The 23,449-nt window shown below is 36.6% G+C and overlaps 1 protein-coding gene across 3 annotated transcripts in view; it reads left to right on the top strand.

Annotated features, from left to right (window-relative positions):
- LOC110466301 (Fanconi anemia group I protein-like) overlaps window positions 1-23,449 on the top strand; it is an 87,902-nt gene that overhangs the window by 34,000 nt on the left and 30,453 nt on the right. For all 3 annotated transcript variants that reach the window (XM_021522712.1, XM_021522711.1, XM_021522713.1), the window contains exons 18-19: window positions 20,975-21,076; window positions 22,924-23,103. In XM_021522712.1, coding sequence (XP_021378387.1) covers window positions 20,975-21,076; window positions 22,924-23,103 — 282 coding nt within the window. The remainder of the gene's footprint in view (window positions 1-20,974; window positions 21,077-22,923; window positions 23,104-23,449) is intronic.

Here is a 23,449-nt window from a genome sequence, read left to right as displayed (position 1 = left end):
TGAATACGTACTGTTCATAGTTGATTATATCTGTTTTATAATTAGGGCCCCGTATCCGAGATATGGGTGCCCTATAATAATCACTCTGTCAGTTTGTCCGTCTGTCTGTCTGTCTGTCCGTCCACATTTGTTCCTGGCTGATAACTTTGGTATTTATTGACCGATTTGTCGAGGTCAAAGGTCAAGGTCACTGGGTCAAAGGTCAAGGTCAAATTTTATATACATTATGGAGCAAAGTTGGTCGGAATTTAACGGAGAATCAACTGACTAAAAGTCAAGGTCACTGGGTGAAAGGTCAAGGTCAAATTTAGTATTTTTTCACTGGTGAACATTTCATTATGACACTTTGAAGCAATGTTTGTGGGAATAAAACAAGGAGTCATTTGACCAAAGGACAAGGTCACTGGGTCAAGGTCAAGTTCAAATTTTGTATCTTTTTACTGATGAACATTTTGTTATGACATTATGAAGCAAAGTTGGTCAGAATTTGACAAGGAGTCAACTGACCTTAGGTCCAGGTTACGGGGTCCAATTACTAATGAACATTTTGTTATGATATTATGAAGCAAAGTTGGTTGGAATTAAAGAATAAGTCAACTGACTGAATATCAGGGTCATTTGTGTCCAAAGTTCAAAGACAAAGTGGATCACTGACTTTGACCCTGGCTCTTGCACTGGTAACCCTGTTACAACTATTCTGCTTGCCGATATCCGGATTTTTAGACGTTTGACGAGTATATTCCGACAACGTGATTTATTTCAAGACATCTTTTTTTATATTAGAACAACGAATTTTATATTCAAACTGTCGCCGTAATATTAGTTGTGCGTTAGGAAATTAGACGTGCGTCAATTATATCCGGACAAATCCTGAGGAAATTAGAAGGTCGTCAATTAAATTTCCCTGACAGCCTTGTTATCTAACTCACCAATTAGACTGACGATCGACTAGGGGCACAGCGGGGGGACTTCACACCTCACCGCACAAGTAGCTCTTACCTGTCATGGAGCGCTACGACAGCCCGCTTCCGCGGAACAGTGTACACAGCAGGGGACTTCACGCATCACCGCACAAGTATGTTCTACCTGTGCTGGAGCGCTATACGACGGTTCGCTACCACGGTATCGTTACACGTGTACGGGGAAAAGATCAGACATAGACGTGTTTGTTATTTGTTTTCTCTGTTGGCAAAAATAAATGTGTGTTTGTATGAATCATGTTTAACAGTAAGATTTCCGTATGTTATCTGTCCCCGTTGCTTAAGGACGTGGTGTTCAAAACTCCGTTCCGTTGAAGTATATATGTATAAAATTATGTATGAATAAACCTAAGATCGTAACAAGCATGTTTCGTTATATTTTTTCAATTACCGATTGTTTTATAATGCCACGGGAGTGGGTTCTTCCACATCTACGAACGTTACACAATAGATCCTATAATATTGCATGTGATTAACACTCGGAAGTGAAACGTGTTATCAAGTTGTTATTGACAGAGACGTATAATACAGATTGGCAACTCACGCAGATCCCGCATGATTGTATTGTTCAGGCAGTGAACTTGGGTTGCGTCTGCGCAATCACGCGGAACCTGAACTATGAGTGTTTGTTTTACAGCTTATATCGATCCTGGTGACGATTGTCTGGTCAGTGAGTTACCTGTGATAATTCGATCATATATTCGTTAGTTTGTGTCAACATGTCACATATCCTGGATATATGGCTCATATAAAGAAGCTGGTTAGAAATATTATGTAATATCTGAATACGTTTTTGAAATAATTTAATGAACGAGAAAGGAGTGGCGGTGTCATCAGACGTATAATACGTCTCTGGTGTCATGAAATATCGCACATCACAGCCGCCATTTTAACGTGTATTTTCAGAGCTCAATTATCATACTTTGCAAGTAAAAACCTTATTTGAAAAAGCTGGCTAGTATATATAGCTGAGTGTATGTAATGTAATACACAGCCTCTTGATATATGTACGCTGGTTTCATTTATGCAATTTATCCTTGTGTTGGTGTATGAGTATCAAACAGAGTTTCCACCTATACGGATTATACATGTATATTTCATATCAAATTGTACCTATGTAATTAATTCAAAAGTTAACTTTTCAGGGCTATCAAACATCTCAAATAGTATTCATTGAATGGTCGAATAAAATACGAAAATAAGGTTATTTTCTGTTGAAATTGTCAGTCGCCTGTCTGTCTGTAGTCCAGAGATATTTCTTGTTATCGCTATTTCAGAAGAAATATTGGACGGGTCTCTCTGATCAATTGCTTTGCACGTTTTATTTCGAATCTGATTGAAAAAAAAGTAAAGGGCTGCCTACCGGCCGTCGTGGGTTTTAACGATTAAGTGGTTTCTCGCTATTTCTTAAGAAGTCTTAGACATATTTTTCTCAAATTACACATTGAGGTTCATACATATAAAGATACTGGCATTTCTCAAATAATTTTTAGTATCCAAGTGCCCGAAATTGGTTCAGATAGTAAAGAAACTGTTGTATGGAAATCTGCACCTGCGGAATCAAGTAACTGTCCGTTACCACCTGTTTTATAAAATATATTAATGCAATATTTTAGTGTCCAAGCCAAGATGAGAGTGATCTTTTGAACTGCATAATTACAAGCAATATTGTTATCATTTTATTTTATGTTCCTTAATTCTTCTCTTTAAATCTAACGGAAGCTGTGTTTTTCAAATAATAATAATATACAACATTTGATATAGCGCCCTATCTAGTTAACAGAAGCCACTCTAAAGCGCTTTACAGTGCATAGACATACAATTAATACAATAAGCATATACATAAATCAGTACAATTTTTGAGGAACAGAAATGACAGACATGTTGTGAAAGAACTTGGGTAAGACGTAAATTAATTTTCATGTGGAAACAACATGTCAACTTGAACGTTACATTATGTGATATTTATATTACTTATTTGCCAGTACATTGTGTAGCAATTAACTTGACATTGTTTTACGCAAATCGTTTTCTTGCTATACTGCTACTAGTGTAGAAACTCACTTGTGCTTATCGATCACGCTACATGTGGCCTTTGACCGCGTGACGTCACAAGTTTAACACGCCTGGTCAGAGACCTATATTTAAATCGGTTCAGTGATTTAAATTCTACAATATTTTACAATTTTTCTTCCGATATATCGATTATACGGACTTCATAAAATATTTTTAACATTGATGGACATACCATAAGAGAAAAGGATGATTTGACAATATAGCCTTTTTATAAGAGCATCGAAATGAGCATTTTATTCTCTTTGCACCTATTCGTTAGTTGTGAATTTAAAGCTTAAGATTGGACACTCGTATCTGACCCAAGTAACCCCTGGGGAGGGGTCATTATAGATGTGAAGGTGGCTGTGAGGAGATCTTAAGGGAGTAGAACTACAGGAGGCAGGTGCGGGTCGGGGAAAAAAGCCTTAGGGGATCGGTACTTGTAATTGTTATCTTACTCTTTTGGCTAATTAAAATACTAGTGAAAGGTTCACGACTGCCAAATTCATACCTGAACTCGTTATAGGTAACAAATATAATTTGCATGTAAACACTAGTTAGGCGCTCTCATCATAAGTACATATCACGATGTGCGTTCTTTACCCATGGTTTGCCTAAATTTATATACATATATTTCATTATTCAGATTGACTTCCATTATCATCTAATTAATATTTAATTTATTTTTGATATTGGCAATACATCCAAATTGCACATCTGATGATACAATGTTGCAAATCATTGTACAAGTATTTATTCATGTATTGCCCATTGGCGTGCGATTGATCGACATGTGGAAACTTGTGTTGTAGGCGTGTTCTTTACGGCATGACAGCCGCATAAACGAAAGAAACTGTTAAACATATCTTTGCAGGATTCGTTTTTAAATGGCACCGTAAAGTTAACCATGCTTGATTCGCCTGTTCTTGCAGATACCTGCCTGCTGTGTGTCACAAACGCTTTCTCCCACAGGTGGAATAGGGACTAACCCAATTAGTATCAGATTTGGACCAAAACAATGCATTTCTAGAGTTGACCTTTCACCCGTCAATTCTGTGCCTTCATCCAGGCAAACAGTTCACATGTGCTAGAGTTTTTCAATATATTTTATGTGATATATTTAGCTATCGAACATCACTGTGATAATAAATAATTGCACCCTTTTATAAGGATGTGCGATTTCTAGTGGGGTGTGGTACGTAAACAGATAATATTGTACATTTATCTAAGAACCGAATTATTATTATCACAGTGATGTGCGATACCTAAATGTATCACATATACATTGTATTTCAGAACCCGAGCACCTGTGCACAGGGCTTCCCAACACTAATTGGAAACAAGAATTTTTTCTTTCATAAAATACATGTGATCGGAGATGTGTCAAATAAATATGTCTCTCATCAAAAAGTGTTAGATATTTCTTCATACATCCCCGTACGTTGTCAAAATTATTCAGCTGTCGGATCTGACGTAATGCGCAAAACAGCACAATTAACCTTGCAACAATATCTTCAAAAGCAGAGGAGGTTTGGATATGTGTTTATGTTATGGTTATTGAATGTCTAGTGTATCACGAGATATTTCGACGGGAGGATACGAGTTTTCGAAGCGAACAAGTTAACGCCCACCCAAATATCGAGTGTACACGAGTCTATAGACATTCAATAAATTGCTTGTATCATGGTCCGTCAATCAACTGTGACTAAATTTCTAAGAACCAATCAGAATTGTCTTGTGTTCCTGTGTTAATTTCCCGCCAAAAACAATCAAAAATCAATTAGGAGTACATTTCCCGCCAAAAACAATCAACAATCAATTAGAAGTTCAAGCCTTACCCCACTTCCTGCCTTTAGTTTCTCATCATTTCCATTTGAGCTTTGAAAGCTAGTCAGCTAGTTCAACTTTATATTAAATAAAAATGGGCTTGACATTTTGTCAGAAAATGTACATTTCAGTCGCTTTCAGGAGACTTGTGTAATGTTTCCATTTCATGCACAATGTGTTGAAGTGGTTTTTTTACAATCTTATTACAATTAAAGCTACAGGTAAAAACCGAAGCGTTAAGAGATTTTTTTCATAATTACTGCATAGAGTTAAACGGCACAGGAACAGTAAATCGCGTTATGCTCCACCTTTTAACTGGGTATTGAGATTCATTGTACATGCAACTTCAAAGGAAAAACAGGAAGACCACGATACAAAGCTAGAAACTGGACTCGAGTGTCCGACATTATAATTTTAGGGAATACACAATCGCACAATAAAGTTTGTTTCCTATCAAAGACACACTGTACTGGCATTGAACAGCGCTACCCACTAAGGATTTGGCGTGTCATCCCGGGTACAGTTGTGTTCGAGGGGTTCGTTACAAATGTCTGAAATACACATATGCTATAATAATCTTTTGTGTGCTTATGATACATATCAGTATAACATATGTGTATTTCAGACATTTGGAACGAACCCCTGTGGTTCTGACAAACCGAAATTCGACGGTATTTCGATGTCGTACATCGAATTAGAGAAAACGTGTTTTCCTTTCAATGTAGACAGCTCCCGGCTTGAAATTATGAACTATTGTGACAAAATCGCATGTTTTCTGCGTCATTCAAATTATTTTATTACAGGGATGGAGCAGCCACATTGTTAAGTGACAGACGAGGCTAGAACCTCTGATCCAACCTGGAGTCGTGTACCGTAAAAATAAATTATGATAACCATGATCTTCAGTTGACACTAATCAGTTGTTAAATGTTCTGTGTATTACCTGGTCACGGACGGACGACCATTAATGATGGTACATGGACATTGAAAACCTTTCTTCTTTAAAGCTGTATATTACCTGTACTAATGAAAGTAATATTGACACCTGGGAGTTGTTGGGTGACCATATTACCTGGTCACAGATGAATGAACATCAGTTGGAAATTCTCCCAACCGTATCAGCTTAAACCGATACATCACTTTGTTCTTTGTACTGAGGGGGTCTTTCACACAAGAATTTGACACCGATTTAGTAACAAGGCTGTCCCATGTCCAGAATTGACCTCAATGCCGGTTGCACGGTGGCGTGTGCCTCAGGGGGTCGTAATTAGTGGGGGAGGGAGACAGGTAGACAATTCTACAGGTGTCCGGCAAGCGTGCTCACTCGAGACCAAATCAATTACCACCGGGTCCTCTTAGCATGATCAATAGGTGATTAATTTGAGGAAACAACTGTAAAAGAATTGAAACATAAACACTTGATGTGGCTATTGTGTTTTAAGTCACTCACATTGTAACGTAACATTGACAATTGGTGTTGTTATACCTTTATAATTCTGACTGGCTCGAGAGGCGTGCTTCATTTTATGTTCTAGTTATGAGTTTCCGGTGAAAACTTTCCTCATGCTGCTGCTGATTTATGGGGTAACAGTCCATAGCGTTAGTTTGTACATGATATTTTGGACATATGTTGTTTTAAAACTACGTTTAATGCGGCCGTGTAGCCATATACTGTATCTGAAGTGAGCTATAGTGTTACTATCAATGTAAGCATGTAACGCACGCGGAGATTACGTCTGTTAATATTAGGTTATTGTTCACAGGGTAATCCAGGGATGTGTAGTGGACATCCCTAGGTAATCAGACCTAGTCTGACTTCTATCATATGCATAATGGAATATTGTCCGTTTTATTAGATTTTGTATTGTAGGTTTTTACACTCTCCGGTGGTTTGTATACTGAATAAAGGCATTCGTAACAGTACACGCATGATTGAATTTGACAAGTGATGGTCGCCATGTATAAAGTACAAAACGGAACGCAGAATGAAATATATATATTATTTGATCAAATATACTGATAACATTATTAAATACAGTTTTAGAAGAAATATTAACACTATAATTTTTTTTTAAACATTTTCTCTTACCATTATAGTAAGTGTGAGATGAAATTTTTCATAGATTTGTGCCCGGCTTGAACGTCTGTTGAAAATGATACATGAAACATATGAGCTTGAAAAAAACTCTGGTGAAAACCCTTCTATATCTTCATTCGTTGCCTGTAGATCTTCAATTGAAAAGTTTCGATTATGTAGTATTGGTTGGTTGGTAGGTTGTACAGTTGAATACAAGTCACTTATTTGTTTACGCATGCAAACTGCTGCCCTTGCAAGTATGTATTGTATATGTATGGATTGTATTAATATCCTGTACCTATAAGTTGTAAACTTTTGGAAATAAAATGAACATTGAATGTCCTATCAACAACTATGGTCATTTAAGCACATACTAATAATCATCTCAATATGGAGATTACAAAACACATGTGCTATATTGAAAAATTGCTTTTACAATTTTGCAACTATATATAAAATATTAAAAGTACACCAAATTTCATTGTTTATGGAGAGTTTTGGTTATTTCTGTTGAATATTAGTGTAAAAAGTAGCGTTATAAATGAACACATTTCAATTTGTCCAGTATCATATACACTTTAATGTTTGATCTTCATGTTTGTTTGCGTTTTACGACCTATAAACAGCTCATTTAAGGATGTGCCAGGTTTTGATGGTGGAGGACCAATGGCCAGTACCTGGCTACTGTCCCATGTATGTCTCGGGACCCAGTGGTGGAGGGCTAGTGGTAGCCGAACGTCCGACGCCTCAACAACTTGGCCACCGTGACCCTAATCTACATGTGAATCAAATCTTAAGAGTTCAAATGGTTAAAGAATGTTATTAATATTATCAGTGAATACCAGCAAAGATTACTTGAAATGCATTATAAAAAAATATAAGATCACTTCATCTACAAGAGGACTCACCTATTCCATTTTTTCCAATAACTTGAAATATACCTAATTAAACCTAACCCAAAAGACATCCAATATATTATTAGATTATGAATTTCAAAGAATCTACCAATGGAAACTGAAGATGGGTCGGCTTATCCAGAGAAAATAGGACTTAAGCTTGTAATCTATGTTTTAACACTATTAGAGATGAGTTCCACCATTTGTTCAAGTATGAATATGTATCAGCTAATTAAAGACACCAGAACATAATTAAACTCTCCCAAGCCTCATGAAATTAAAGGGTTATTTGCAAAACAGTTTTTTCTAGTCATTTTCGGAATTTTCTTAAATCTGATGATCTGAATAAGGGGGGATGTCACGGTTCAGGAATTTTTCGGTTCGGTTATCATTTTTTTTGTCTGTTTTTGGTTATTTCGGTTCGGTTTAGGCAACTTTTTAATCTATGTATTTTATATACACAATCACAAGTAGAATACGTAAACAAACTTCATTATGTACACACTTAAACTGTTGAACAGTAATATGCAATTGTCTACTAGTCCTCTTCTTAGGGTATTGAGTATAAAGATACTAACACGAAAAATCTGTCACTTGTATTATGTATTTCGATGTCCACAACTGTCCCATCTTAAGTTGACTTATTGAAACATCTATGCAATATAAATTTCCTTCATTATATCATGCAAACATATCCATTGCACAATCTATGTATTTACTGGACAATCATGCTCTTTCCTTTATTATATCATGGCTTGCAAACATTTCAGTCTCCGTATTAACTAAATTGCTAGTGCCAACCTACCTCTTGTTTCACCAGTGAAAAGCTACAAAATTTGACTTTGACCCCTGACCCGATGACCTTGACCTTTCGTCAGTTGACTCCTTGTTTAATTCTGATCAACTTTGCTTCATGATGTCATAATAAATTTTTCATCAGTGAAAAGATGTAAATTTTTACCTTGACCTTTGAACCTTATGACCTTGATCTTTAACCTTGATTTTTTACCTCAATGTGTATTTTTGTGAACTGAACATATTGACCAAGTTTCATGTACATCGGTCAATAAATACCAAAGTTATCAGCCAGGAACAGAATTTTTGGACGGACGGACGGACAGACAGACAGAGTGATTACTATATCTCCATTACGGGGCCCTAATAATTGGTATGAAGTAGGTGCTGTAAGTACATATGAAGTTTTACCTCTATTTCCCCCATTAGGCCCCGCCTCTCTGCCTCCAGAGGGGTCAGACACACTGTTTATACAAAATTGAGTCTCTTTTGCCTAAGGATGCTCCAGACTAAATTAGGATAAAATCCCCTAATCCCTATGGTAGAAGAAGGATTATAAAGGTTTTACCTATATTTCCCCTATTGGGCCCCACCCTTCAAGTCCCAGGGGTGCCACACCAACCGTTTATACAAAATTGGTTCTCCTTTACCCAAGGATGCTCCACACCAAATATGGACCAGATCCTTTCATTCCTACAGAAGAAGAAGAATTTTAAAGAATAATTTGTTATGTTTCCCTTATTGGGCACACCCACCATTTATACAACATTTGTTCCCCTTCCCCAAAGGATGCTTTTAGCCAAATTTGGTCAAAATATGCTCAGTCGTTCATGACTTGTAGCGTTTTAAAGGAAAAGTTGACGGACGGCGGACGACGCAGTATGGCATAAGCTCTTAAATTGGTGTACTTTACGGGAAGAAACTCATCAATGTCCGCCCATATCGTACATAATATACATATATATATACCGCTACGAAATCGGGTTAAAGTCATGTGTAAAACTTTTTCAATGCAAAGGATCCGATTTGTATTAGAGTAAGGCCTCGTGTTGTCAATATTTTCTGAACTTGGCCCATGTGTAGGATGCAGTTTCGTTCGTAGCTGCTGATTTCCAAGTTATATTAGATATATAGGCCGGCATTGATTGAAGAGGTAAATCCTGAGGAGTGTTTAATTTGTGTGTATACATATATCCAGTGTTCAGTTACCGTCTTGTGCACAAGACCGCCTGCGGCGAGAAAATCCAAGTCGAAGCTGCCATTTCAAACCATCCTAAAGAACAGAGTCGTACATATTATTGCGGTTGCATGACTATGGAGTCAGGGGCGTGTATCGATCGAGATATGACACAAATAATACACGCCTTTCCTGCTACCAAACAACTACGATCGACTTATACAGAACCGAACCGAAATACGGAAATTATGAACCGAACCGAACTGTGGTCTTTTGAATACTCTGAATGTGTAATTGTCCACCATGTAGAATGTAGAACGACCTCTTGTAACATACTTGGTATACATGTATATTTTGAGAGTGATACAAATTTTGAATGTTGCTAACACAATGTAGGGCACAGCATATACGTAGTTCCGGTTGTTTTAGCAGCCCATACAAGTTTTTTGAGATATCAAGTTATTTGGCTGTACAGTATACCCCACCCATGCTTGCTACAATTATTGATACATAACATGCTTCAGCTGATGACAAAGTAAGATATTACCAGGGCTAGCTCTAGATCTTGATTTTAATTTGTTCACCACAGGTGTGCATGATGGTGTGCGATCATTATAAGAAGAGTCAATCAGGCGCTTAGCTAGCCCCTTTACCATGTGTTAGCCTGACATAGGGTTGCCGCAGGCAGCCGCCCCCCCCCCGAAGCACGAGCAGGAGGAGAGTATGGGAGGGGGTCTTCCCTCCCCCCTTTAAGGGGGGTCTGGGGGGTCTCCCCCATTAAAAAAATTTGTTTTCTAGAACGTCTCAGGAGCCATTTACCACGTCTTGATGTCTGTTTTCTCGTTTTTATCCGCAAGAAAAAACTCCTATGTTTTGTATATCTATATACCTATTAACGTGGATCCAGTGTAATTCTGAAGATTAACCGTTGGTTTTGCTTTGTACACCCTCCATACATACATTGTCTGTTTTTTTACCTAATCTTGATAAATGCATTTGATACTTCTGCATTAGTGAACATGCAATTGGGTTTGTCTTTTTCATAATCTGATCCGAGTTAATTGGGAAGCGAGGTTACCCCCACTGTCACCTTTACTCAGTCTCCCACACAGTTTCGTCTTCTGTTTGTGCTTTGTAACTGGTTCCTTATACTTGCTCCTGTTATTTGTTGGTCATTTCGAGAAGCGAGGTCGCCCCACTAACTATTAACAATGTATCATATCTGAGGAATTACATATGTATACTTTATATTCAAAACTTTAACTCCACTTTATAGTATCAGCAAGAAAAAAAAATGTGATGAAAACCTATACTTGTCATAATCATGTGCAAGCCCGGGCTTATTGGCTTACATGGTAGCTACGCGCCTGTCAATGGCCCCCTCCCACCAATGTATACATCTTAATATGTGCAATTTTTTATCCAAGACAGTAAATCAATAGTTAAGTCATATTTACTGTTATATGACAACGAATACAAAAACTGCAATTTTTTTTTATATTTTAATTTCAAATTTCTTAGACATGTCCAGGCCTTCTATATCTAAACAGACTGCTCTTGTAGTGCCAAATTGCCAGGTTTAGACATTTCACTTGTTAATACGGAAAACAAAAATAATAACTGAACAGACATACTGCATGGTGCAATGTTCTTAATAAAAATTAAAAATTAAACGGTGGCTATGTATCCCCATATTATCAACTGATAATTCTCAGTCAAACACTTTTGTTAGGACCACGAAAATAAAAACATTCATATATAAGAAAACAAGAGGCCCAGAGGGCCAGTATCGCTCCCCTGGATATCTAAGCAATCATGGCAAAATATTCTCCAAATGAGATCCAAGGGAATATGCCAGACCCCAAGGCCAATCCTTGTAGCATATCTATATTAAATTTTTCATGCTCAGCAATTTTATTTATGGTTATGGGGTGGGAATCTCAACTGTTTCCAAGCTTTGACTCAGAAACTAGGTCCATAGGTTGTGGCCAGACCCCAGGATCAATTCTAATATCATGACTGCATTAGTCTCTTTAAGCCCAACAATTGAATATATAGTTTTGGGGTGGATATCTTAACCATTTTTAAGTTATGACCCAGGGGTTAAGTCTCCAAGGCTGGGGCAGACCCCAAGGCCATCCTGGAAGCATATGTGCATTCATTTCTTTAAATTCAGCAATTATATATATGGTTTTTGGGTGGGGATCTCAACTGTTTCCAAGCTGTGACTAAGAAACTAGATCCCTAGGGGTTCGGTCAGACCCCAGGGTCTATTCTAATATCATGACTGCATTCGTCTCTTTTTGCCCAGAATTTGTATATATAGTTTTGGGGAAGGGATCTCAACCGTTTTCAAGTTATGACCAAGGGACTATGTCTCATTGGGTGGGGCCAGACCCTAGGGCCATCCTGGAAGCAACTGTGCATTCTTCTCTTTATGCTCAGCAATTGTATATATGGTTATACAGTGGGGATCTCAACCATTTCCAAGTAATAAACTTTTTTTGACCCCACCCCTTAGCCCGGGGGGTCAGCAACAAAATTTGTACAATTTTGAATCCCTACCTCCCATGAATGCTTCCGACCAAATATGGTCGATACCCATGGCACAGTTCTACAGAAGAAGTCGTTTATAGCAATATAGCCAAATTGCCCCCTTTTGGCCCCGCCCCTCAGCCCCCTGGGGGGGACAGCTCCACCATTTGTACAATTTTGAATCCCCACCACCCAGGGATGCTTCCAGTCAAATTTAGTCAAATTCCAATCAGTGGTTAAGAAGAAGAAGTCGTTCAAAGAAATTGTTGATGTACAGACAACGGACGCCACAGTATCGCATAAGCTCACCTTTGTCCTTCGGACCAGGTGAGCTAAAAAATAAGCATTGCTGACATGAAACTATATATCGGCAAATGGTTGTCTCCGTCAGAGTGCAAGAATAACATGATTTGTACTGCACATGTCATAGGTTTCTTGTATCTCAAGAAACAGTTATCGCCGAAGTTTTCTCATTTGTCGACTGTGTAGCAGCTGAATTGTGTATGCAGGATTGTTATATCAGACCGAGTAGCTGCGTAACAGGTGACAGATTATGTCAAAAATACAAAAGAGTTCCTATTAGACGTTTTGACAGTTCCCGCCGCCATCTTGGGTCAGAGGTCAAGTGGTTAAACTTTTGTAAACAATATGGCGTTGCTCTCACTCGTGACGATTGAGCGCTGTTGAATCTTGACAGCTTAAGGACGTATTTGCCTATAACAATGTTTATCATTATGGGGAACAGATGCAAACAACTAACTTACCTACTATTCTACCTAAAGACAACATTCTAAATCCTTATCATTTGCAATATCATTATTTTACAAGCGTGACCCCTTAGCCTTGTAGGCCAGAACTATGGATGGCTCGAGAACGAAAATTGCGGAATACATCAATGTATATATTTATATAATCAGACTCACTTATTTTTCTTATTTTTCAAAAGCTTACCTATCGATATTTGCAGCGTTGTTGAACGACTACAACATATAAAGCCCAAGAGCAAGCAGTTCTACTGCGGATGACGAAACGAGCATTTGACGACGATATTTTATTTTATATATTGCGCCGGCCTGGGAAGAGGAGGCCGGGTTTTGATAATAGTACTAGGATATGATGTGTTAACCATATCTATTTGCAAAGTACTGAACCCTTTATTTTATTTCAAAATATTCAATTGTCAATACAATAGATTTCGCTTAATATCACTTCCCATTTGTCAGAGAAAAACATGATATTAACAGACACATGACAAAAACAGAATACGTATTTTCTGACGTTTTTCAGCCCTCAAAACCGGAAGTGAACTTAGTCAAATGCCTAAGTGATGGGGCTCTTCGAAGAAGATTGTAAAATAAAGATGTTTTGTAACTAACCTTGTTCTTTACTCTAGTTGAAATATAGTATAAGTATAAAAATAAATATATTCTTTGTATTTCATTTCAGTATGCAGTTACATTTCATATAGTTAGTAGCAAAATGACGATAAGTATGATTGTTTACTGCAGTAGTGATGTAGGCATACAAGTGTTTGGCTGGTATTCTGCATCAAATTCAATTGTAAACATGAGACTTGGTAAATATTTATTGATTGATTGATAGGTTTTACGTCCGCTTCACTACCAAGCATTTCGGTTATCCAGCAGACGAATGTAAATATTTACCTTTATCTTGATATATATACTGTTCTTTTTATCTTTAAACATAGCATTTCATTGGATGACCTCAATATGCAAATAATATATGCAAGATGTGTGTTGATAATGTGTACATTGCTATTGACCAATCAGATGCCGTGTTATGAAATCGGGTTAAACCAGCCGTAAACGAGGGAAGTGAAAAATATAACCTCCTGTTAAGATAGTTTGAACAATAAATGATAACACAAAAGGTAATCTCTTTATTACATCGACATTTGGAAAGTGTAATTAAACATGGTTCATAATTTTGCAATGAATAAATTCTCGCAGATCACGATTTTATACATCCCTGCAGCAGCATACGGTTGAATTACGACAACACCATGTAGGCGTCGTGCGTGGGTTAAACAAAGACGATTTTTTCGTATTGTACGTGAACCTTGGTCAAACTTAAATAATTTAAGAAACTGTTTGAAAGACACTCTTCATTTTGATCTCAATCAACATTTGTCATATTTTACGGAACACCATCCACTATTTCAATCTGATGTCGAGCTGTAATGGAAGATAGCTAGTACACATGTTAGTTGAAAGATTACATCACACTTGGCATTAGAATACAGATGTAAGACTGTCCTGGCTCCCCCAACTACAGGTGCGTATCCTGTTAACAAGTATGTAATGTCAACCTGTTGTTTAACAGTCAGCCAGGTGTATCCTATTGTTTGACAGTCATCCAGGTGTAAAAAATACCCCGTTAGGCCACGGCATTGTCCAGGTGTGACGGACGGTCCCCAGGGCATTTATCATGAATCATTACCACCATTTACTTGTAATTGTTTTTGTGACAGTGGCCAAAATAGTGATATTAAGAGAAATCGACATAAAATCAGGTATTAATAAAAGAATTGAATTGCATAGATTATATAGCAGGAAAAACGGTGCATCAAAAACACATGATAATAACCGAAAAGTGACAAAGCTAATTACAAAGTATTACAGAAGAAATATATACAGTACAGTACATTAACAAAGGGATATAAGACAACAGGCTAAACCTTATCAGTTTTTTCCTATAGATAACCAGAATCCAATTATTTTAATTTCGTTAATAACATATTTAAGTTATGGGTGGTAGATATTAGGACAATAAAGGAAAAATGATTTATTAACTATAATGACTCTCATAATACCATTTGTAATTGTTATATTTTATACTGAACCCATGTTATGCAGAAAGATGACTCCCTACAGGCTACTGCTCCTTTACAGCTGGGAGAATCCATTGTCATGTCCTAGGACATATATTTGAATTATACACACATTGTGTCGCAAATATGTTTTCAGTGAAATGCACTTCTTGTGCAATTATAACTTTAATTGGCTTTGTGTTTTCTGCATTTAACCTGACCTCTTAATGTGATAGACTGGTGTGAATGTAAAATATTACAGGTCACACAATTACACATGGGCTTTAATCATAGATTTATCAAATCTTTATATTGATCTGATGTTGTAATTTAGCCGGAGACATATTCAAACAAAGATTTTCCTATTTGATTTTATACCAGTAGTACTAAATAAATCTATATTGTTGTCTTATTTACAGTCGTGTCATTTTCACTTTTGATTTTTTTTTTTTCTTTTTTTTTTTAGATAATTCAACTTAATTTTAATACTTGCTCTGAAGGGAACTTGATGGTCCTCCATTTGTTATGTGTGCAAATGTGATATTTACTTGTTGCAGCTTAATTCACAGGTCAGTTAGAAGACAATCAGCAAAGGGAATCCTTTGATTGCAGCAGTTCACACTTGGTCTACCTCTTTGATGGGAAATATGTAAATCATTATGCCAAAAGTATCAGCAATTTTCCAAGAGTTAATACACCATATTTCACACCATCAAAGAGATTTATCTGATATTATATCTGGCAACGTTTTCATTTGATGGAATTTCATTTCATACAAGATATGGGAGTTATTTTCAAAAATAATATTTCACTGCAATTATTTTGTATGGTAAAGAACAAAATGGCATTGTTAAATAAATTAATCTGAATAACTTGTGATGTCATACCTCAAAATAAAAATAAGTCAACACACATGTTGGAAAATATTTTTAGATGATTATTTAGAAACATACAATTATTTTTCCGTATTTGATTTTGTTTCGATGGTGATATAACTAACCCTGGAAACATATAATGGTAAAGATAACATTAAATGTATGAAATTTAGAATATGCATTGGTGGAAGTGCTTTATAAAGTGCACTGTCCTAGACCAGAAGTGTAATTATACATTATACATAATTATGACTATAAATTTCATTCCTATTTTGTTTAAGCAGTGCATAAATGCACAAATTTAATTGCTTTTCACAGTCAAGGTAGATGCCTTTAACAATTTTCATATAACAGTGGCTGCTTCAAAGTGGTGTCACTTCATTATTTCATTTGTATTTCACACAAATAATATTAATCACAAATCAAGACGTGGATGAAAGATAAATTCACCAATGGCTGTCCTGAGAAAGAAAGGAATTTCTTCATCCAAGACAAATTGTCTATAAGATCCAGCTTTTAAAAGGCATTCTTTTGTAATTGTTTATTTTTCAGAGATATTACATAATACATAAACATGTCATTAATAATTCATATGTATGAACCTCATTGTGTAATTTGAGAAAAATATGTCTTAAACTTCTTAAGAAATAGCGAGAAACCACTCAATCGTAAAAAACCCACGACGGCCGGTAGGCAGCCCTATACTTTTTTTCAATCAGATTCGCAAATAAAACGTGCAAAGCAATTGATCAGAGAGACCCGTCCGATATTTCTTCTGAAATAGCGATAACAAGAAATATCTCTGGACTACAGACAGACAGGCGACTGACGATTTCAACAGAAAATAACCTTATTTTCGTATTTTATTCGACCATTCAATGAATACTATTTAAGATGTTTGATAGCCCTGAAAAGTTAACTTTTGAATTAATTACATAGGTACAATTTGATATGAAATATACATGTATAATCCGTATAGGTGGAAACTCTGTTTTATACTCATACACCAACACAAGGATAAATTGCATAAATGAAACCAGCGTTATTTCAAAAACGTATTCAGATATTACATAATATTTCTAACCAGCTTCTTTATATGAGCCATATATCCAGGATATGTGACATGTTGACACAAACTAACGAATATATGATCAAATTATCACAGGTAACTCACTGACCAGACTATCGTCACCAGGATCGATATAAGCTGTAAAACAAACACTCATAGTTCAGGTTCTGCGTGATTGCGCAGCCGCAACCCAAGTTCACTGCCTGAACAATACAATCATGCGGGATCTGCGTGAGTTGCCAATCTGTATTATACGTCTCTGTCAATAACAACTTGATAACACGTTTCACTTCCGAGTGTTAATCACATGCAATATTATAGGATCTATTGCGTAACGTTCGTAGATGTGGAAGAACCCACTCCCGTGGCATTATAAAACAATCGGTAATTGAAAAAATATAACGAAACATGCTTGTTACGATCTTAGGTTTATTCATACATAATTTTATACATATATACTTCAACGGAACGGAGTTTTGAACACCACATCCTTAAGCAACGGGGACAGATAACATACGGAAATCTTACTGTTAAACATGATTCATACAAACACACATTTATTTTTGCCAACAGAGAAAACAAATAACACACACGTCTATGTCTGATCTTTTCCCCGTACACGTGTAACGTGGTAGCGAACCGTCGTATAGCGCTCCAGCACAGGTAGAACATACTTGTGCGGTGATGCGTGAAGTCCCCTGCTATGTACACTGGTCCGCGGAAGCGGGCTGTCGTAGCGCTCCATGACAGGTAAGAGCTACTTGTGCGGTGAGGTGTGAAGTCCCCCAGCTGTGCCCCTAGTCGAGCGTCAGTCTAATTGGTGAGTTAGATAACAAGGCTGTCAGGGAAATTTAATTGACGACCTTCTAATTTCCTCAGGATTTGTCCGGATATAATTGACGCACGTCTAATTTCCTAACGCACAACTAATATTACGGCGACAGCTTGAAATAAATCACGTTGTCGGAGTATACTCGTCAAACGTCTAAAAATCCGGATATCGGCAAGCAGAATAGTTGTAACAGGGTTACCAGTGTTGATGGAGGAGGTTTTTAAGGTGAAATAAAAGAAATCAAAGCTAACAAATGAATATTGCATCGGTATTTACATTTCTGTTAGCCCAGCAAATATGGAGGCGGAAGGAAACAAGACTCACATCATAGTACATGTAAAATGTATATTTTGCTTCCTTGCGATACTTTTTGAAGTCCTAATGTCAAACGTCAAGCTCAGCTATATGGGCAGATTGCTTCTTGATGATTATAGGGGATATATTGCCACAAGATGGGGCCCTTACTGACCTGTCAGTGATCTAGTTAATGTATGGAAGAAATGAGACATTTTACAGAGGGGTCTCCTATCCAAGATACAAATGATTTTATTAGCTCAGCTGGTCTGAAGAACCATGGTGAGCTTATGCCATACCACAGCGTTCGTCGTCCGTCAACCGTCGTCTGTCCGTCAACTTTTCCTTTAAAAAGCTATTTGGTCTGGATCATCCTTGGGGCAGAGGGGCGGGGCCAAATAGGGAAAACATAGCAAATTCATCAAAATCCTTCTTTTGCTGTAGGAATGACCGGATTGTGTTTAATTTTGTATGAAGCACTTTTCGGTGAAGGGGAACCAATATTGTATAAACGGTGGGCCTGACCCCCCTTGGGACAGAGTGGTGGGCCCAATAAGGGATATAGAGGAATAGCTTGAATATCCTTTTTCTTCCATTGGGATGAAGGTATTTTGACCAAATTTGAACAGTAGCATCCTATTGGGAAGGGAATCAATTTTGTATAAATGATGGGACTGACCCCCCCTCCCCCCCAGGGGCAGAGGGGCTGGGCCCAATAGTGGAAACATAGCAAATTCTTCAAATTCTTCCTTTTCTTGTCGGAATGACAGAATTTTGTCCAATTGCATATACATATAACCCCTGACTGACTATGTAATACATGTACAACTGGCTATTTCAACTTTAATTTTGCTAACATTTCCAGGTTAGCGATACAGGCACTCTGGGCCTCTTGTGTAAAGAATGGTAGGTAGATCTGGATATACAGGTACCACTCACCTCCCCCTTACGGTGATTTTGGAATAATCCTTACCTGTTTTATAGAGGTGATAATACTGGATACATAATCCAGGAAAAAGTCTGAACTATACTATTTCTGAAAGAAATCCATACCTTGCAGGATTGTATGAACGAATAGTAAAGATGAAAAAATGAAAGTGTTCTGGTTGTAAATATTCAACTTTACTAAACCGGGATTTGAACCCTGGACCTCAGATTGTTATACTGTTGCTCTAACCGATTGAGCTACTTGTCATCAAAAGTGTCCTGGCCCAACTGTTCTACAGTTACATCTAAATGGAAGTTAGGGGAGTTTTACTGTATATAGGAAGTTCACAGAGCAGTGGGACAGAGATACTTAAGGAAGTTAAGGAGAGTTTTACTGTATATAGGAAGTTCATAGAGCAGTGGGACAGAGATAGTAAAGGGGGGTTTTACTGTATATAGGAAGTTCACAGGGCAGTGGGGCAGAGATACTTAAGGAAGTTAAGGGGAGTTTTACTGTATATAGGAAGTTCATAGAGCAGTGGGACAGAGATAGTAAAGGGGAGTTTTACTGTATATAGGAAGTTCACAGGGCAGTGGGACAGAGATACTTAAGGAAGTTAAGGGGAGTTTTACTGTATATAGGAAGTTCACAGAGCAGTGGGACAGAGATAGTTAAGGGGAGTTTTACTGTATATAGGAAGTTCACAGGGCAGTGGGACAGAGATACTTAAGGAAGTTAAGGGGAGTTTTACTGTATATAGGAAGTTCACAGAGCAGTGGGACAGAGATACTTAAGGAAGTTAAGGGGAGTTTTACTGTATATAGGAAGTTCACAGGGCAGTGGGACAGAGATACTTAAGGAAGTTAAGGGGAGTTTTACTGTATATAGGAAGTTCACAGGGCAGTGGGACAGAGATACTTAAGGAAGTTAAGGGGAGTTTTACTGTATATAGGAAGTTCACAGGGCAGTGGGACAGAGATACTTAAGGAAGTTAAGGGGAGTTTTACTGTATATAGGAAGTTCACAGGGCAGTGGGACAGAGATACTTAAGGAAGTTAAGGGGAGTTTTACTGTATATAGGAAGTTCACAGGGCAGTGGGACAGAGATACTTAAGGAAGTTAAGGGGAGTTTTACTGTATATAGGAAGTTCACAGGGCAGTGGGACAGAGATACTTAAGGAAGTTAAGGGGAGTTTTACTGTATATAGGAAGTTCACAGGGCAGTGGGACAGAGATACTTAAGGAAGTTAAGGGGAGTTTTACTGTATATAGGAAGTTCACAGGGCAGTGGGACAGAGATACTTAAGGAAGTTAAGGGGAGTTTTACTGTATATAGGAAGTTCACAGGGCAGTGGGACAGAGATACTTAAGGAAGTTAAGGGGAGTTTTACTGTATATAGGAAGTTCACAGGGCAGTGGGACAGAGATACTTAAGGAAGTTAAGGGGAGTTTTACTGTATATAGGAAGTTCACAGGGCAGTGGGACAGAGATACTTAAGGAAGTTAAGGGGAGTTTTACTGTATATAGGAAGTTCACAGGGCAGTGGGACAGAGATACTTAAGGAAGTTAAGGGGAGTTTTACTGTATATAGGAAGTTCACAGGGCAGTGGGACAGAGATACTTGAGGAAGTTAAGGGGAGTTTTACTGTATATAGGAAGTTCACAGGGCAGTGGGACAGAGATCCTTAATGTTACTTTTAATGTGTTACATAAAAGTTTCTGAAAGAGAAAGAAACATAAATCATTACCTTGGATTTAAGCAGGCTGTTACCAATTGCCAATTTCTAAAATTTTCTCTTGTAGTTAAAAAAGTACTACGAACCATCGGAGGATGTGAACCCACCAATGAAACTTGACATGTGTATTTGTGCTCAGGGAGACCAGGTCTACCTTCAGGAACCACTGGTATACCATTGCTCTATCACCTGAAAAAACCTGAACTTGTTAAAATATTAGATGTTTTAAATCCTGCAAAAGTAGTTTTGTGGCAAGTTGCCAAGTAAAAGTGATCTGTCTTACCATTAGATAGAGTGAAGTTTTGGAATAGTGAATGAAGGAATGTTGAGAGTTTTTCCAGATTTAATTATAACAACAGAATCCAGGATGTTACAAGTTCAAAACGGCTACTTTTTATGCCAAAAATAATCTTTTTGGGAAATTATTCTTTTCTTGTATATATATTTTCACTGAATCTGTAAAAACCCAACAAATTAAATCTAATTGTAATGTGTATTATAGAAAAGCATTACATGATAATTTTGACAGATTTAACAGGCATGTCTACGCAATCCTGAGCATAAACAAAATCTATGCCAGTACTAGTGTTGTTAGAAATATTTTGGTGCCTAGATAGACAACAAATGTCACTATATATTCAGTTGCTGAAGACCAATGAATTTTGTTTATAGAATTGATATTGAGACAGTATTTTGTTTATAGATTTGGTATTGAGACAGTATTTTGTTTATAGATTTGATATTGAGACAGTATTTTGTTTATAGATTTGATATTGAGACAGTATTTTGTTGATAGATTTGGTATTGAGACAGTATTTTGTTTATAGATTTGATATTGAGACAGTATTTTGTTTACAGATTTGATATTGAGACAGTATTTTGTTTATAGATTTGGTATTGAGACAGTATTTTGTTTATAGATTTGATATTGAGAAAGTATTTTGTTGATAGATTTGATATTGAGACAGTATTTTGTTTATAGATTTGATATTGAGACAGTATTTTGTTGATAGATTTGATATTGAGACAGTAATAGATTTGATATCGAGACAGTATTTTGTTTATAGATTTGATATTGAGACAGTATTTTGTTTATAGATTTGATATTGAGACAGCATTTTGTTTATAGATTTGATATCGAGAAAGTATTTTGTTTATAGATTTGGTATTGAGACAGCATTTTGTTTATACTATAGATTTGATATCGAGACAGTATTTTGTTTATAGATTTGATATTGAGACAGTATTTTGTTTATACTATAGATTTCATATTGAGACAACATTTTGTTTATACTATAGATTTGATATCGAGTCAGTATTTTGTTTACAGATTTGATATTGAGATAGTATTTTGTTTATACTATAGATTTGATATTTAGACAGTATTTTGTTGATAGATTTAATATTGAGAAAGTATTTTGTTTAAAGATTTGGTATTGAGACAGTATTTTTTTTATAGATTTGATATCGAGACAGTATTTTATTTACAGATTTGATATTGAGACAGCATTTTGTTTATTCTATAGATTTGATATCGAGTCAGTATTTTGTTTATTCTATAGATTTGATATTGAGACAGTATGTGTTTATACTATAAATTTGATATTGAGACAGGATTTTGTTTATAGATTTGTTATTGAGACTGTATTTTGTTTATAGTTTTGATATTGAGACAGTATGTGTTTATACTATAAATTTGATATTGAGACAGGATTTTGTTTATAGATTTGATATCGAGTCAGTATTTTGTTTACAGATTTGTTATTGAGACTGTATTTTGTTTATAGATTTAATATTGAGACAGGATTTTGTTTATAGATTTGTTATTGAGACAGTATTTTTTTTATAGATTTGATATCGAGTCAGTATTTTGTTTACAGATTTGTTATTGAGACAGTATTTTTTTTATAGATTTGATATCGAGTCAGTATTTTGTTTATTCTATAGATTTGATATTGAGACAGTATTTTGTTTATAGATTTGATATTGAAACAGTATTTTCTCAATCACTTACAGGCCCATCTCCTCGGTTGCGTTCAATTGTCACTCCTAAAGATCAGCGATATTCGTCGACAGCAGACCGAGGATGAACCTGAAGATGAGACCCACATCCTTGCTGTCAAGTCGGAGCTGGAGGACATGCTAGAGAGCATTACCCGGAGGATGGTCAAGTCTGAGATGGAGGACTTCGAGCTGGTAATAAACCCTGCTCATTAGCTATGATATTGCTGTCTGGAAGAATACTATTTTTCACATAGCAGAATTGACATCTCAAGATGGCTACACCTGTAGTGTTTAGTGTGACTTTATTAAAAAAATATTCGATTGAATTGGCAGAAGTGTCTTGCTGAAAGAATTAGAAACCAACATTGGCAAGAATACAGATATCAAAGAAAGATGACTGTTCAGAACTTATTTGAATTGTTCATACAAGTATTATGAACTCACATTATTATGTTTCAGTACACTTTTTTGCATGGTCTTCATTGTCCTACGAACACATGTTACATTATGCATCTCCAGAGCTCGAAATTCCCCCCCC

Source organism: Mizuhopecten yessoensis, unplaced genomic scaffold (genome assembly GCF_002113885.1).
Source record: "Mizuhopecten yessoensis strain PY_sf001 unplaced genomic scaffold, ASM211388v2 scaffold11129, whole genome shotgun sequence".
Classification (NCBI taxonomy): domain Eukaryota; kingdom Metazoa; phylum Mollusca; class Bivalvia; order Pectinida; family Pectinidae; genus Mizuhopecten; species Mizuhopecten yessoensis.
Note: the sequence above shows the minus strand (reverse complement) of the source record. Positions and strands in the feature narration are given on the sequence as shown.